General features: G+C 39.5%; 1 protein-coding gene across 2 annotated transcripts in view; it reads right to left on the bottom strand.

The window, feature by feature from the left end:
- The window catches only part of negr1 (neuronal growth regulator 1), a 118,732-nt gene that overhangs the window by 78,202 nt on the left and 21,356 nt on the right, over positions 1-19,174 (bottom strand). For both annotated transcript variants that reach the window (XM_029001367.1, XM_029001368.1), the window contains exon 2: positions 13,346-13,584. In XM_029001367.1, the coding sequence (XP_028857200.1) occupies positions 13,346-13,584 (239 nt within the window). The remainder of the gene's footprint in view (positions 1-13,345; positions 13,585-19,174) is intronic.

Genomic DNA, 19,174 nt, shown 5'->3' with positions numbered 1-19,174 from the left:
CTGTGATGCCACTGAGCAAAGCAACCTGCCCACACACTGCTCCCTGGGCGCCTTTCATGGCTGCTGCTCACTAAGGTTAAAAGCAGAGGACACATTTCATTGTGTGCTGCAGTGTTTCACAATGACAATCACTTTACTTTCACTGATGACAGTCTGCAGTGGGTGTGGCAGATTTAACCAAACATTGCATAAAAGTTAAATCATCGTATTTTATAATACTAGACACACCCCCATCATTGTCCTTGACATGCACCCAGACATTCTACCTTAACCACTAAGTCCCAGACACCTGAACTTAATCTTTCTCTCTCTAGGCTACTCTAGATCCTGGTTCCTGACACCAGCAAGTGCTACCAGCATGAAATGGACCAGGGGGGTCGCCTAATCCACCAACATAATAACCTCTGAAGTAGTGGTGGGCGCTATGACGATATGAGATTGTGGAGACGATCCTCAAGCTGTTGGCAATCTGCTGAAGCAGAGAGATCGTGTTATCGTCTATATAGACTACATTCTACCTATTGTTTGCAGTTCCAAATCGCACAATTTGCAAGTACGCTTAATGCCCGCCATATATAAACAACACACAACCAACCAAAGTAACTATGGCGAAGTCATGCGCTGCGAGGTCACGAGGTTACAGCGAAGAGCGACAGTTCCGCCTCACCAGACGACGACCTCGCATGGACCCCCTGAATATATATATTAATTATGTGACTATAGAAAGTCAGATGGATCCTACACATGGAAAACGTTCCCAGGGTTAGCCAACTAGCTCAAAAAATATCTTTGCATTCCAGCAACAAGTACTCCCTCAGAATGAGTCTTCAACACGACAATATCATAGATAATGTGGTTTTCCTGATTCAAAAATTATAAACTGTTTCCTCTTCAGAAGGGGATAAATGTCTAAAAACAATGCTGGAAAAAGAATTTTTTTTATTATTATTATCACATTTTAGACACAGTAATGCACTTTATTTTTGGTCAGAGAGATTCAACATTTACCTCAAAGTTTACATTTATACATTATGGTTCTACATTAGGAGGCATTGTCATGTCATGTTAAAATAATTCAGTAATAGTTTAGAATTTGCATTAGTAAAACTTTTATTTTAACTATTAATTATTGCTTGAAACTGGCTAGCACAAAATATGTTTAGAAATGTTCTTTTGCCTCAATGCTGTTTTGTTGTTTAGGACTATTTTTTTACAAAGGAAAATAGATTGGTTGTATTGTTCAGTAACTTGCAAAATATTAAGTTACAAATCAATGTGAAAATCATCATAAAACCAAAATCGTGATTTAACTGTAAAACAATCGTTATATGATATTTTTTTCATATCGTTCACTCCTATGCTGAAGCTAGAAAGATCTTCAAATGGACCAATATCTTCATAATGGACATACACTTTGGACCATGACACTGGACTGGTGGAAACCTTCTTTGCACTGCACTTTGCATTACCTTCAAACATGGACGGATCCTTTCTCTTGGACTATTTTAACAGCAACCTTGCTCTTACACCTCACTGTTGTTTTCTTGGACAAATCAATACCAGCCCTGCTCTGGCGCCTATTGCACGCTGCCTCTACCCTGGAAGGGGGTCCCTCTCTGACGTTCTCCCTTTTTCATCCATATGTTTATTTTAGCAGTTGGCGATGTCAACTGGAGGGACTGTCAAAGCCCATTGAGACATACTGCTTGTGATTTGGGGCTAAATAAAAAATAAATGTTGTTTCACAAATTCACTAATAATTTGCTCATGTGATGACTCGGGCAATGAATAAAAATGTATCTATACGTATGTATTAGATTATTCTTTGAAACCTCAATAAGCACATAATATGAATCTTCAGGTGAAACTTCATAAGCAATTTACACATTCACACATTCGGAATAGTTCTGTAGCCATCGAGTTACATACAAGACTTAGAGAGTCATGCTCTTAGGGGTGTGGTGAGAATATTCACTGTATTTCAGCACAGTTCTTGTTTTGCATAGTGTCCACTTGGTATAAATATGTGCGTCGAGTATCTCCCAAGTATGCCCAGATCAATATTTTGTTTAAATTTGCACAGTTCATGCACATATAATTAAGGCAGAGCTTGGGAGCTTATTAACAGTCAGCAAATGTTGGAAAAGCCAGAATTTGAATTTGAGCCCACCACTGATGATCTCTGACTCCTAGCTTTGCCTAATAATGCCATCTGTTATGCTGCCTCTGTAGAGTTGCAGCGTTCAAGATGGCAGACCCATGTTTAACACATATGCACATATGCAAATGAAATCTCTGTTGCCTTGATTTATGTGTGTCTGCGCATGACAGGCCAACATGTTGAAATTTTCCCTCTCTGAACTCACAGCCTGGGTACAAGAATGGTTCAGCATCAGGTCTAACAGGTTACTAATACAAAATATTTCCAAATGAAATGGTCAATAGAACCAACAGTTCGGCTTGTTTACGTGTGCTCGATTGTTTGATAGAACATCTTTGGAATTAATCACACATTGGCCTTCATGGCAGAAAGGCACATTGTTCTTCCAAGAGCACTCTTTAATGGTAACTCACCTTGGAATATGACTAATAGAGCTGTCTAATAGGTGAGGAGAAGATTGAAGTGGTGGCAGGGATGTGTGATTACTCAGTGATAAATGTGCATAGACTGGGCTCGACTGACCCCTGCAAAACAAAACAAGAACATTCATTGCCCCATTAAGGCCAGAATTCGCTCTCAAGTGGAAAACATGTCCATACAAGATCTGTCCACTCAACAATGTTTTTCTGTTCAACGGGAAAATTTTAGGGGACCTAGAACTTCCAGAGTGAATTTCTCTTTTCTGTGTATTCGTGTGGACAGCAAGGTGCCTTCTTTTGTATACATATTAACTCAGCCTTCAACCTGACATATGAACCCAAACGTGTTAACAATGGCGGTTAACGTGTTCGTCGTTGTGCTGCAACTGCTGCAGAACCTCCTAAAGCAACTACAAGAAATCCTCTTCACGGTGCACGTTTCTAATGAAAAGACAAGGCTGTAGAACAACAAGGTGTCTATCTGACCACGGAGGAGAAGTATGAAACAAGGATGGCACTTTGGGTTAATACGGGGAGTTACAGTGCCTGTCACAGGCGCCATGCCATCACTGCACCCCCGGGGGATTCACAACCCAAACCGGAGCCGCCAACCTGGAAGAAGATCCAACCAAGCACATCAGCCAGTATAAAAGGGCCACTAACGTGCCATAACATTGCGAACTCTTCGTTGATTCCTAACGCGTATAAGCCCATCCTGTGCAAGATTACTTCATTGCCGAGCCTTTTTGGATGACCCTTACCTGCCCCCGTCTGACCCCAATGTTCTTTGACCCTTACGCTCTTAACCATGTGGCCTCTGCCTTCTCCTCGGATGACCCACGCTCTCCTGGTTTGGCCCGTTTCCGTTTGACACCTCTTCAGCCTCTGGCCCACCACACCTGCTTCTCCACAAGAGAGGGATGCTTGTAATGGAGGGAGCGTCAGGACTTCACCCAACGTCCGGATGCTCCCGCTCGCCGTCTGACCTCCCGAAGCCTCTGTTGCCAAATTCAAACATGTTTCCACAGGCCCCGCAGGTGCATCCCAGGTTCTGCCTCCTGATTGCGCAACGTACGGGTGTGGAGGAGGGGTTACAACAGCGTTCTCTGTGTGGATGGGAACATTTCAGATAACTCTCCCATGTGGACGCAGGTATTTTAGAAACCACAACCCGTTATAGAAAAAGCTTTCTTGTGAAGACGGGGCCTTATATGCCCCTTAGGACAGTTTCCAATCATATTAGTCATACACTTTCCTGTTATGTCCCATCTCCAAGCTGTATTAACAATTGTGCATAAATTATACAGTTTTTAAAAGGCCCAAAAGACATGGTGAATTACTTTGTTCATTTCTTTATGTTTTCAGACTTCAGTAGAAAGATACTGACAGTAGATTTGCTTTTGAGCCCTTTCAACATGACCAAGAAAGAGGCACAGATGCTGGTAATGCTTCATGTCCAATTAGAAGAAAATACATTTATAGCAGGTTCATTTTTGGAGGTCATTTCATGGTTGCAGTGAAACTATATTCCTCCCAACAGGGTTGAACACTGAGACTCATTATAACCACACCAAACTTATGAATGTGGCTGATGAAATGTTGCACAATGTGACTATGGGTTCGGGTATGTGGCAGAGGCCTAGCAGAAAATATTTTTTACCTGACATCCTGCACTTGTGTAAGATTTCAGACATATTTCACTTCCACTGAACACAGTGACAAATGTAGGGATATCATGAAGGTGATGGAACCAAAGCACCTGTCAAGTTTCCTGAGATGAATCATTTTTTAAAAAAGCAAAGGGTCTATGCAGGAATTGCAAAATTTAATTAGATACAGTTTAATATATTTTAAGACTTCAATGGCACTGTGAGCTTTAACCCCTTTTATATGCAACACGCCTTTAAGACCTACAATACATTGATTTTAAGACTGCAAAATCACTCAACCAATATTTAAATTGATGAAATAAAATTTTATCATTTTGTCGCTGTTTTACCTTTTAAGATTCCCAATATCTCATGTGCATTGTCAATGCCATTACAGTATTAATAATACGGTTTCTGGAGGGTTAATGACTTATTAAACTCTGAAACTCTGATAGTCAATCTACACAAAATCTACAAAAACTGTACATAGAAATCTACATAGAAACATGTTTAACTTGTTTGAGCAGTAAAAGAGTTAAGATTTCACAGGGTTTCCTTTTTTCAGTTTCAGTTATGTCATGTCTATAATTGTGCTGTTTCCGCCAATTAAGAAAATGAGTTTTCTATACCTCAACAGATTTCATTCCATTTGATTAGCATGGGGAGCCACCATCCTACTCAGTGATGCACAAAGCTTATTCACTGACAAAGGCCTTCATAAAATATGTGTGCGTGTGTGTGTGTAAAAGGAATTAAATAGTTGCCCGGATCGGACAGGTCCTTGTCATGAGATCCTACTGCAAAAGCCAGTTGGTGTAGCTGGGATGCATTTGGTCCAAATTCAGCCCTTTTTTTCAGCCATACAATAGCAACTGTCTCAAGAGAAAAAGACACACGCTGCCACAGCTTCTGACCTTTGTCTTCACTCATTTTAATTAGCTGCAGCTTATAGCAGCAGTTTCCAAGAGCTGTTTCTATAATAATGAAGAAGCACAAGCTTATACAAAAACATGGGTGCAAACACACACACACACACACACACACACAGACAGAACAAAGAGAATAGAAAATGAGAGATAAAGAATGAGAGACAGAGATAAATAATTCTGAACAATGCCATGCTCCTCTGTCCCTCTTTCACCAGTTTAAGCAATTGTGGGTTTTAGAAAACATCATTGGTGTTCACTAACTTCACTATTTCACTCATGGCATAGGCACTGCAGTATTGTGACATTGAAAAATGTATTTCAGGTGCTTTGATGATAATATTGGAAGTAAATGTTAATTACTCTACATTAACAAAATCAATGCAAAGCCGACAGCACTATGTCTCTCAAACAGTCTTTTGACTGCATTTTAAAGATCAATTCTATTTAAACTGTGCACTTTTGGCCAAATTAATTTATTGAATGGTTCCTAAGTGCCGCTGACTGGAAATTATTATCTTTCCCTCACCACAGAAAATGGAATCTATTTATAAACCAGCAATTAATGGGAGTGACGGACTCAAACCATATCAAGTGTGGGTTTAAATCTACTGGGGTTTAAATGGTTTTCCCTATAATTATACTATGCATAATACTAGCATCACAGTATGTTTAAACCCACATTACCTTCATTTTACAATGGATCCACGGATTCAATGCAACATTAAAATTTATTGAATGCATACTGCTGAGGTTATCTGAAGAATGTGGACATGGAATTCTACATAATAAGAACATTTTATGCATATGAAAAGAAGTCAACATAAATTATTACAACAACATTATTTGAAGACAATTTGAGGTCAAGATTACTTAAACAATCATTGTCAGTTTTTGAAATTTCCAAATAGCAATGATCCAAATAGTATTTCCTTTAAAAAATAAGATAAATATGCCATCAATATCCATTTATATCTATCACTGGTAACAAAACCAACTCTGAATTTTTGTATAAAGTCTATTGTTTTGCAAACAATTACATTGTTTCTTTTTCCTCTTTCTATTATTTGTAATATGGTGTAAAAAAATTAACAACCATAATACTGATATAAACATAGTTTAAGCCACACAGCTACATAGATCCATATAGAATCTTTTCTGGCTACTGGGTGCTGCATTTTTCTGGAACAATGCAGCTTTTCAGTTCTTTATGGAACCCTGTTTCTGAAGCTGAGGGCAGGCAGGGAATTCGCTCACTGGCGGACAAGCTCCTAAACAAATGCTTTCTTCCAAGCGACATTAGAGCTGACATCCAAGCAGAAGCCTACCAAGACCACCCCAGAAGCCTATTACCTCCCTATAACCTCTGAGCTGCCAGAGTGCACTGCCAGCCGTACTGAGCACAAATGCAACAGTAACAACAGCTTATCATCAGCTGCTGAGACTGTATTAGCGTTCCATTCCAAAAACCTTTGCATTCCATTTGTTTCCTTGTTTGTTATTTCCAGAACACTCAAATTTCCATAATACTTTGTACTCCGCCACTTACACTTTCAACTGTCCTTCGGTTTTAATGCATTTTATTCCCCTGCTTGACTCAAGTAATTAGAATAGCTATGTGTGCTTAACATTTTGTTTAGACACGCCAACACCTAATGCTTTCTAACAGTGGATTAGGGCATGTCCAAACCAAAACAATAAAACAAAGTCTGTCAAGCAAGACAGAAAAAGAACCTTGGAAATAACTAATCTGGGAAATGTTCCCCAAGGAAATGTTATTTACATCATAAAGAAGTGCAGAAAAATTGCCTGAGTGCGAAGTAAGTAAAGCGTGTACTGTATAAAACAGGTCTTCCTCAAAAGTCAGAAAAAGCAATAACAACACTACAAAATCTGATTTATCTAAAAAAAAATATTCACCTCTGATGCATCAGACAACAATAGCTCCAGTTTTACACAAATCTGGGCTATAAGGGAGGTTTGTAAAAATAGAGGCACTACGAAAAACACTCCACAATGAGCTTAAAAAGTGGATGATTCTGAAATCGAAAAAGAGATTTTACCGTCGGATTGCTGGGGACAAAAATGGAGCTGTCAGACCTTGCTGCATGTAGCACAAGCCCAATGCCACTCCCCACTTTCACATTCACCTAGGGTGTCAGTATCTCTGTGGGAAACTAGGTGTGGCTAATCAGTTGATCACTTCTAATTCCATTTTGCCATGGAAGAACAAAGTTGAATGCAGCATTTTGCACAAGATATTCCTAATGTCCTGTTGTTACATCCAAGAAGGATGTAATGACTGTCAAGGATAGTCCACCTCAGTAGAATGGTGACTCACAGGCCAAATCTGGTCTGAAGCTTTTATTGGTTTATTGATGCTAAATGAAACCCCGTTATATGTGGTCCTAGAAGTCAACATGCAGAAATATGAGCATTCGCACAAATTGCATTTCAGCATGTAGACCACAAACAAAAAAGCACAGTAACATTTTTCATTAGATTTAACATGCAATGGTCAAATTATAGTGTACATAATGTTGGGTGAATAGACAAAGATGCTATTAAGAACCAGGGGAATCATATTGCAGCAGGTAAATGTCTAGAAATTACATTCTCATTTGTACCACACAGCCAACCTGAGATAAAAAGTCATTTCCCAGATTCCACAGAAACACGGAATGCTATATGAAAATGTAACCTCATGCCGAGGTTGTAAGTTCGAATCCCGGCTCGAACCTTTTGCGTGCAGAGTTTGCAAGTGGGGTGGCACCCTGCGGTGGGGTGGCACCCTGCCCTTGGTGAGTCTGCACACTGCGCCCGGTGTCCCAGAATGGGCTCCCACAGTTATGGAAAATGAGTGAGTGGGGAAACTCGCTCAGCTGCATCTAATAGTTAAGAAATGCAGCTCACCAGCACCTGACACACTCATTTAGATTTGGTTCGAGGTGCAGGGATCTAGCTAAATTTGACAGCAGATGCTTTTGGAGGAAGTGACCATCGCACCCCTCATTTGACAAAGCCAATGATTGCACTGCCACACCCATGTCGGCACGAAGCCTCTAATGAAGTAGAAGACAGAGCTTGTGCTGACAGGGAATTACCGACACTCCAGCGCACTTGGGATTTCGATTTTTCGCCAGCTGTTCCGGGCAGCAGCCTGACAGCTCTTCTGTAGCCACTTTGGCAATAAATAATAAAATTGAGGGCAGAATTTAATGCTGAATTTCACCAATGAACTTGGTATGGTATGCTATGTAATGTTTAAAGCTGAATAGATCACTGAAAGATTCCACTTCCCATACACATCTGCCAAATTAAAACCAGTAAAGCACTTTTCTCTTCACCAATTCTCTCTTTTTGGTAGATGAAGAACTGTAGACTAAATAAGTCAAATGCCTGTTAAAGTTTAGAAGCAATTTGTCAGACTAAAGCCGTAATTCAAATTCAGCTTCATGCTTGGGACTAACTCCATGCTGTGACATAATTAAAATGCACAAAAGCTGTTCAAGATGACATATTGCACCCCTTCTTCACGAGATGTCTCACAGAAGAAAAACCCCATGTATCACAACATTTAGATAGTAAATGGGCCCTATTGTTTAGTCTACTGTTACTGCCATTGGACAGAAACTATGCATACAGGTCCAGCCATCTGCTCATAAATTCACACAACCTGCAAGTTCATCTATTTAATTTGCTGGAATGCATATGTCAGTATTCAAGCAAGTAAAATGCCTTATACATTTCTAATCACTATTACAATGCCAAAAAACATTGTTGTTATTAAAAAGTTTATTATGTCTGTGTTGCGATCCTACCTATCTGGGTCTAAGACCAGAATGGAAATAATTGAAACTTACTTTTGGTTGCAGTTGCATCTGTATCTGTATGAAATCTGAAGGCTTATTGCATTAGGTAGAGCCAGACAGTGAATGGTTTTGAAGATGGTTTTGGCATTGTTCAGGCACAGCTTCTTGAATATGGAGAGACTGCACGTACTCTGTTTATTATGATAATTTCAGAACAAAATAGGATTGTCAGACACTGATGATCAGGGACAGTTGAGAAGGTTCCTGAACTCACGGGAATGAAGTGTTCTCGGGTGCTGCCTGTATTCCCTTTAGGATGATAAGCAGACTGCATAATCTTAGGCTTGCCAGTTTCCTGTGATTAACTCTCTTTGGCACTGTCTTAATTAATAACTAAAAGATTCCATGCACTATGCTGTGTGCATGATATACAGTGTTATTAGTCTGCAATCCACACTGAAAAATACCCTGAAAGTATAGTAAAACAACTGAGGATTCATTGGGGCATCTTAAAAGAAGCATTCTAAATGGAACGTGTCTGTGAAGACTGAAACATCTTCACCCCTTTAAAATATTACCATCAAAGCTTTTAACTCCCTGGGCCACAAGACACAACTTTCAATGATTTTCCACCCTCCTTCACCATCGTAGACCACAATCTGGGTATTCTGCATATTCATGAAAATCTTTGGGAATATAATAAATCACACTGATTTTTAAATAAGAGGTATACTTGTTCACGCAATGTGATTTCTCACACATATCAACCAGATGAATATTAAATAAATAATTTTTAAAAAATCATGAGAATACTTTAAATTACCTTGTACACTATACTACTGTCAGGATTGGTGCAGCTGGAGACATAACCTGGGCCCAATTAGGACAGTGGTTAAAAGGCACAGTGGTTCTGCCCATCAGTGGCTGTGACATTTTTGTGAACCTGACGATCTTTTGTGGACCTTGCAACTGTTCTGGAGTGTTGGTTTTGAGTTCTGGCAATCGCCACACGCCTCCAGGCTAGTTTTCATTTTCCCCATTTTGTTTCCCCAGTTTTCGGCCATCGTGCCCTGTTTCTTTATTGTTTAATAAATCATTGCTTCCAGTATGTCCCGCCTCTGCACTTCCTTCCCCCGTCAGCTCTCCGACGTGACAACTAAAGTGTACAGCGAACATTATTTTTATTTCATTTAGCTGAGCTTTACAGAGTTAATAAAATGTCTAACATGTGTGGAAAAATTCCACACTACAGCATCTTTCTCACCGCCTACAGACCTGCTCAGAACGGTGGTTAAAATGCATTATAATGACCCACAGCTCACCCCAGTGCCTGCTTCCTCGAGCTTCGCTCTACCATGGATCCAGATTAAAAAGAAATTAAAGAGGTCACTGCAGCTGTACCAATGTACCAGACACTGACAAAAAAGTTATACAACTTCCTGCTGCAGTGCCTTTGCTATGGACACCTGTCAAAAACAGTAACATATTAATTTACTCATCAAATTATATACTACAATACGTACCGTCTATCATCGATGGTTCATTTATATGGCAATATGAAATGTGTGCCATTTTGCACAGCTCTAATTTGTTGGACCATAGAGTAATAGAGCAAACAATACATAGGTCTCTACCTACTGAGGAAGCTCAGATCCTTCAGTGTCTGTAGGGCCATGCTGTGTGTGCTCTATCACTCTGTGGTGTGGTATTTTCGTGGTAGTGTGCTGGGGCAGCAGGGGGAATGCAGTTGATGCCAACAGACTAAATAAGATGATAAGAAAGCTGGTTCAAGAAGAAACTTTCTAACTAATCACTATGTGATTTTAGGCCTGTTTGCACATGTATCACATCTACCACAGGGTGGTAGTAGCCTAGTGGGTAGCACACTCGCCTATGAACCAGAAGACCCAGGTTCAAATCCCACTTACTACCATTGTGTCCCTGAGCAAGACACTAAACCCTAACTCCAGGGGGACTGTAACTACTGATTGTAAGTCGCTCTGGATAAGGGCTTCTGATAAATGCTGTAAATGTAAATGTAAATCTTTTTGTACATATAATGTAATTTGTTTATGAAGGCCACCAATGTAGTGAAAGTAAAGTGATTGTCATTGTGAAACATTGACAAACAAATTCAAATTCAACATTATTTTATCACATACACAGTCATACACGGTATGATATGCCTTGAAATGCTTTTGCGACTGCTATAGACCTCAATATTGCAAATATTGCAAGTATTCAAGTGGAACCAATATGCAAACATAACCAAATATTAGAATTTAGTTTTTAAACATAAAATATGTGTAACAGGTAGGGTAAAGGTGTGCAAATGTGTAAAGTGAAAGTAAAGTGAAAATTAGTGAAAATTCTCAGGGTATTGAGTCCAGAAGTGATTGAAAGTTCTGGAGTGTATTACAGTTCTGTCCTATGTAGTGTTGTTGTTGAGAGCTCGTATAGCCTGCGGGAAGAACCTCCTCCTCATTCTCTGTGTTGGACTTCAGGGAGCGAAAGCGCTTCCCTGATCGCAGCAGAGAGTCCATTGTTGGGGTGGCTGAGGTCCTTCACTATCTTCCTGGCCCTGGTCCAGCACCGCTTGCTGTAGACTGATTGAAGGTCAGGGAGCTTGGTAAAGATGATGCTTCGGCTGATTGAAAAAACCCTCTTTAGAGCTCGTCTGTCCTGCATTGTGCTGTTCCCGAACCAGGTTGAGATGTTTCCTGTCAGGATGCTCTCTATGGTGCAGGAGTAGAAGCTCCTAACCACCTTGGAGGGCAGTCTAAAGTCTCTTAGGCATCTGAGATGTGACAGGACCATGACAGGTCCTGAGTGATGTGAACCTCACTATTTGTGGCACTGAGCATGAAAATGGTACAGGAATTTCGCTTAGGATTAATAAGTTTTTCTTTACATTAACCTTAACCTTTACCTTAACCTGTCTTCACTAGACAAACTAGAACCAATAAAAACAAGCCACTCTAAATAAGTCCAGTCAAAACATTTCTATTATATTTTCTTATAAGCTGCCTGGTCCTAATATGCATATAGAGTTTTTTTTTATTTTTCATTCTCCAACAAAAGAGGGAATCAGACAATGTAACAAGCAGTCATTTTTTAATTGTTAGGCATTTGACAAAGAAAACCTGGAAACCAATGCATTAAGCAGTCTAGATGGAGCAGGCACACTCCACAGAACAGCACAAATCTAGTGATAAAAGGCTGCCAACTTAATGAACCATTTCCTAAACTGCCTCAAACATCATGGATCTGACCACCAGCATTTATCAGTCAGACTGAATCAATCCTCCATGTAGTGGCTATTTCTTTTTTTTTTGGTTTGTTTCTTACTCTGCTGCTCATGAGTGTAAAGACTCGTGATGGAGATGGACCCAGACTGCAGATTCTGTGCAGTTATGCAAAATAACCAAAGCTGAGAAGCTTTTCGGCTATTAGATAAAAAAAAAAACAATTGTGTTTGGGCAAACACATAGATATAGCTAAATGTCCACAAGATGTATAGGAAGATAGCAGCCACATCTGAAACACCGTAATTTTCACTAACATAACCTAGGCTTTATATATGTAAATTCCAATAGTTGACCCAAAGTATTAAAAAGTAACACATTCTAGTGGTGTATGCACTTCAACACATTCTCATCTTCAAACAAAAATGAACATAATGCATTGCTTGGCTCACACAAAACTGTAAATAATGAGACTGAAACTGTATTGCACACTGCAAATGACAATTTTACACTGAAATAAAATATTGTGTTTTATACTGATGCTTTCACATAAGTATGACTGGTCTCTATAAGCCAAAAACACCAAATCATTGTTTAGTATTATTTTAGTTTGTCTCACAGCCACCATTCCACCAGCAGGCCAACAGGGAGTGACGACCCGGAAGTGGATGAGGTCGGGGTCAGCATGGAGTATAAACTGGCGGCTGACCCTGCTTCATGATTACTGCCTTCCCTGTTTATTCTGCTTGATGGTCCCTTCATTGCCTTGTGTTTATTATTTTTCTGCCTCGCCCTCTGATCGGTCCACCATCGATGTTGCAAACCCATGCTTTCTGATCAAGCTAACAAACTGCTGTTTCGCCGTGTGCTTCTCCCACCACCACTGAGTGGCCCCCTGAACTCCGGAGAGTGGGCTGCTACTGCCTCACTTCCATGTTCTGCAATGTCCACACGTGCGCTTTCGGGTCTGGGTCATGACAGTTTGAATATATAGGCAATTTTAAAATGTTCTGTGTGTATATATATATATATACACACACACACACACACACACACACACACACACACACACACACTCCGTCTAGTTGGGAAGTGGAGACGAATGGTTAACAAACAAGAGAAGATGCACATACCTTTTACAATGAGCTGAATGTGCTTTGGCCGTGGGTTGCGTTTACTCTGAATCGAGCAGGTATATAAGCCGTCGTCTGATACATCCACTTTTTGTATCTGGAGACTGTATTCATGTTTGTCAACAACGTTTGATACAATGGACACACGAGGATCCCCAGACCATTTGTCATTCCCGGCGAATATAATACTGGAGCGGTTCAACCATGCTCCTTTTGAGATTCCGTCCAATAAGTAGCATCTGCAAGCAAAAAAAAAAAAAAGAGCGATCGTTAGAAACCATTATATGTAAACGGTGAGCAAAACATGGATAGACTTTGCAGAATTTGTAATTAATATCACTAACGTACCATGATTATCACACAAATCTTTCTTTAAAACACATAAATGATACACCATTGTACCCATGAAGCATTGCAACCAAGAACCACGCATTTATTATACAAATAGTAAATATAAATTGAATTCATTAGAACATAATAAAATTATGGTAATAATACTCATTACTTAACTGGGGTCAGTCACATTAAAATATTAACACTGTTACTGCATTTGGGCCAACACTGCTTGCCTATGCCAATGATGTCCAAAGAGGATTTCAGCACAAAAGATTTGCCAAGATGACTATTTTATATAAACGCCCACACTGGCTTCTGGATGAAGTGGGATGGCCATGGCCACTGTTCAATCACGGACTTCTCAGTCAAGCACTTTAGTTGCCAAATGACATTGAAAATCAATGACCTGGCAGCTAAAAGGCTAAAAAGTCCAGAAAAAAAGAAATTGAACATCTCAACTCACCACTCTGAACACAAGTACTACAGGGCAAAGAGACTGAAAGCTATTTCTGCTCTCCAATCAAAGGAAACCCCCAACTACTTAAGAGTCAATGCGGTGGTTACACACACACACACAAACACATATGCCTCAGACAGACAACCGAATGAAAACACAAACTTGGACTAAATCATATTAGGAGCTTCAGAACTGTGTTTCTCTTCTTATTCGAACAACAATCTGACGACTGTTCCGTTTTCACTGTCAGCAAGGGCTTCTCTAAACCTCACGTGACGGTTACATACCTCCCAGTAAGTACTGCACACTAAAACATCAACGTCTATCATTAAACATATGCTTGGCAGGTGTGTTAATGAGACCCATACAGCCTTGAATGATGCGTGCTTTATATCTTCCAGCAAGCATTAATCTCCTATTTAGCAACGATTGCTCCATTAATAGCATCTTCTTGATTTACGCAACAGCAGAGTTATATTGTTGTTGTTACAAAGAAAATGATGGGTAGAATATTAACTGGTAGACGTCTTAATTGGAAAAAGATATTTGTGCGACAGTTGAAAACGAGTAATTCATCACATCTATTACAAGCCACATGTTACCAAAGTGCGCAATATTAATATTTGTTGACACTTCATAAATTAACACCACACACAGCTTTGTTTTGTTATGTATCTACATGGAATGATAAGTAAATAACAAATACATATATCTTAAGACTTATTTAAACACAACATATATTTTAATAGAGTTTATGGAATTTGTGATAATTTGGCAAAACAAAACTTTTATATATTACCACACTAAAGTTGTTAAATTTAAATAAGCATGTTTAAATTAACTTTGATATAATACCTACAAATACCATATAAATACCATATACCATACAACCCGGTCCGCCAAAGATGATATCAAATCATAATCATGAAATCAAATCATAATTAGAGTTGGAGATGTTCGCCCGAACCTGACGGGATTCTACACAGGCTTGCATGGTAAATGAGTGGTCAGGTGCTACGTTTTTTTGATAGCCCCTGGTGAATACGTTCTGGTTGCACTGGCAACTAAAGCAATGTCTGAGGTGTGGGAAATCTGTAACCATGATGTTAATAAATGTATAAATGACCCATTATTGACATAGAGTGATGTCAATAACGCAAAAGAAAGGCTCGGCCCTCTTCTTATTTGAACAAGTTGGGAGGAGGAGTCAACAGTACAACACGCCCACTTTTTAACTTACTGATGAACGAGAACAGTGGCAGTGCGCAATAGAGACAATGCCAAACCGCCCACCTACACTAAACTCTGTTTAACCCCAATGTAACACACATCTCAACATTCAACTTTCAATGATTTACATTCAACCTGCACATTTCCTTTCCTTCTAAGTCTAGCAAGCCTTTCTCCAAAGTGAAGGGTGATCAGCAACACGGTTCCCGCCAAAAAATTCATTTAAATATTAACACTATACGCATGAATCTGTGAGTGACCAGTGAGTTCTAATGAGTGACCATTACTTTATTTAGGGCTTCAGTCTTGACTAGAGCCTCCAACATGCTCCACATGAGTGTTCTTTGGAGATGATTAACATTGACTTAAGGGCAAGAAAACTCAACCTCAGTATTCTTAGGCCCTAAAACCCAGATTGGGGGTTTTCATCTTGCCACCGCACCACATTTTAGACTTGTTGAAAACATAATATTGGCCTGTTAGTGTCAAAAATTCCCTCAGCTCTTTTAATGATGCCACTGGGTTCATGGTGGCCTCCCCGATGAGATTTTTACTTGCTTAGCAATTAAATATATATCTACTGGTAGTGACACAACCAGAGCAGACAAGATTTTTCACAGTCAATATTCTTGCCACTATGTACAATAAAATATAAATAAGGTATGGTAAATATGAAGTTGCATTGAAGGTGGCAGCACAGCAATGCATAAGGTAAGAATAATAAGAAACTCTTGGCCAGGTATTTTATTATCCCCCAGGGGACACTACTCTCCATGCCTTCACATATCAAAAGGGTCCATTCTGCCTTCTAGCTTGTCAGGACACAAGTTAGAATCAACACTGAGAAAGAGCAGCTATAGAACAGTGTATGTGTGTGTGTGTGTGTGTGTGTGTGTGTGTGTATATATATACACACACACACACACACACACACAAATGAAAAGCAAAATGTGCATACGCTACAAGCAGGGACAGACAACAGCCACCAGAAACATCACGGTAACACATATCTGAAGAGTTCTGTTGATGCCAGGGTGCTTGTTGCACCTGGTTGTAGTGAGTATGTCGAGTACGGACCCAGTTTAATAACTGCTTTGTGCACTGTCTCTTATTCTGAGGGACCAGCCAGATGAGCTCAGCAGCTGTACACTGACTGCGGTGAAAAGAAAGGTAAAGGAACTAAACTAAAGTCAATAAACAATTACAGTCAAAATGCAGTTCTGTGAACTGTACCAACCCCCAACACACACACCTACAGAATAATATGACTATGAACATAACCACGTTCCATTTGAAAGACCATTTATTATTATACTCTACCGAAGTGATTGTTGGGCAAATGTAGATTTCAAAGTAAATTCAATATTCAATGAATATTTTGCCTGGGAAAATGTCATAAAATCTGTCATTCAGTTTTCTCAAAAAAAAAAAAAAAAAGGTTTGCTGAAAACCAAATTGTTATTATTATCTATATGTTTTACTTTTTGTCATGTCACCGTAGCTGATCTTTAACCCTAAAAATCTGCCTCATCATCTCTATTCTTCCCTTTCAAGGAATCCCATTAGAGCCGCAGCAGCATCCGGCTTCTCCTTCAGAAGCACAAGAGCGAACAAGGCCTCCTGCCGTTTTAACAGGAAGCTGGCTTAATTATTTCAGCAATCCTGGAGTACGCATCCCAATGCTAAGACATTCATAAAATATTTATCTGCAAGTTGAAGATCTAAACAACTGTCTCATTACACCCATCATTTTTACAAAAACACGATAATAACACATTTTGGCAGCTATTTAAGCCTTTTATCCATATTTTGGATTTTGACACTTGGCTAGTGAGCTATCATTATTGTTAGAGCAGATTTTTGACCTAGATTTTCATCTTCTTTTGATTCGCTTCTCTTTTTCAGTTCAGTGGTTCATGCACAAAATAAACAAGTTCCTGGCAAGTACATTCAAAGCTTCATTCCAACTGCCTGGTTAGCGTTTTATGAATGCTAGCAGTTGTCGGTGCATTCACTTTAGCTGTCTGTAATTATAAATATAAATCTCAAAATTCCATGTAATACACACTAGGATCAATTAACAGGCTAACAGTGACCAAGAACGTGTCAAAAAAACTGACAAAATGTCAGGGATCCCAATCACACCATTTTCAACTGAATGAAAGTTGTTGTTTTTGTCATTGTGAAACACAGCACAGCACACAGTGACACAACGAAATGTGTCCTCTGCTTTTAACCATCACCTTCAGTGGGCAGCCATGAAAGGCACCCGGGGAGCCGAGTGTGGGGATGGTACCTTGCTCAAGGGGACCTCAGTGGCACCTTGGTGTTTGATTACGAGTCCCCTTCCTTACTAGGCCACCGCTACCCCAATGGAAGTATTGGATTGGCCATGTACAGAACTCAGTTCCACTGGGAATGGTGGAACCATAAGAGAACTGGGTGGTAGTAGCCTAGAACCAGAAGCCACTTCTGAACCCACTTCCGGGTTGTGTGCACAGTGTGCTGTGCTGCTGTGTATCACATGTGACAATCACTTCACTTTATTTAAGACCCAGGTTCAAATCCCACTTACTACCATTGTGTCTCTGAGAAAGACACTTAGCCCTAAGTGTCTCCAGGGGGGGACTGTCCCTGTAACTACTGATTGTAAGTAGCTCTGGATAAGGGCATCTGATAAATGCTGTAAATGTAACCGTGGATAATCAACTGTCAGCAGACATCAGACATCATAAGCAAAGATGTACATAAGAGTGGGCCAAAGCATGAGTTTGGTAATATCATAGGTTATTGCTATGGTTTGATTTAGATGCTTCATAATCTACCCAATTTATGCAGAATATTATGTTTGCCATCATAAACAATGTAGCAAGGATTCTTATGATCCAATAAAACTATTGGGTTGGAAATAATTGCATAATAAATGACTGTGCAATTCAAGATTGAAAATGTTGTTTTCAGCCCAGCCATTTGGACAAGAGAAGAAATAAAATAATTTCTTCAATAGGGGCAAATAAACAGTAAACTGAGATTATGTTTAGCTAATTCATTGAAACACAGAGTACACACTTACACATATTTAACTGACCTGGGTTTAAATGAAACTGGATTTACTGTTGATGGAATGTGTTTGTGTCCTTTTTTTGGACTTCATCTATTTGTTTCAAAAGAAATTCATGTTGCGTGTGCATGGACACCCTTTTCTCAACTGATAGAGAATAAGGACATAATCGTTTCCAGAGGAGATCAGAAGTACTGTCCTAGGCACATAATCCCCTGCAGTAATCCTGTCGACTGTAGCCTTCGGGCCCTATCTGAAGCTTCCCAACACCATAATCTATTCAGTAAAAGATAAACACCAGCACTAAATCTGCCACATGCTGAGCCAAAATGAATTTTTCTAACATTACTTCATTACTGTTCTCTTTTTGTTGATTAAGGACAAACATATCATAATCAAAATAAAAGTGACAATAAGACAGCAAACTGTTACTGGAGGCTCCAGTGTATTCATATGGGTATTTTTTTCTTCTACATTTTTGTACATACACAACATAATTTAGTCTTAATTTTTTTTTTAAACAACAGTGGTGTGATCTCCTCAATCAGTCTGAAAGGGTACAAGCAAGCACACATCTCCTGATAATGAATGTGATCTTGGCCAGTCACTAATTTACACCACAGAATGTTGATTATCACTATAGGAACGAAGCATGTCAGAGGATAATCATTTTCCCTCAAGCTACCAGCAATGATTGGGAATTTAGCCAAGCCACCTATTCTCACCTGAGGCCACTTCACAAGCG

This window comes from Denticeps clupeoides, chromosome 13, assembly GCF_900700375.1.
Source record: "Denticeps clupeoides chromosome 13, fDenClu1.1, whole genome shotgun sequence".
Taxonomy (NCBI): domain Eukaryota; kingdom Metazoa; phylum Chordata; class Actinopteri; order Clupeiformes; family Denticipitidae; genus Denticeps; species Denticeps clupeoides.
Note: the sequence above shows the minus strand (reverse complement) of the source record. Positions and strands in the feature narration are given on the sequence as shown.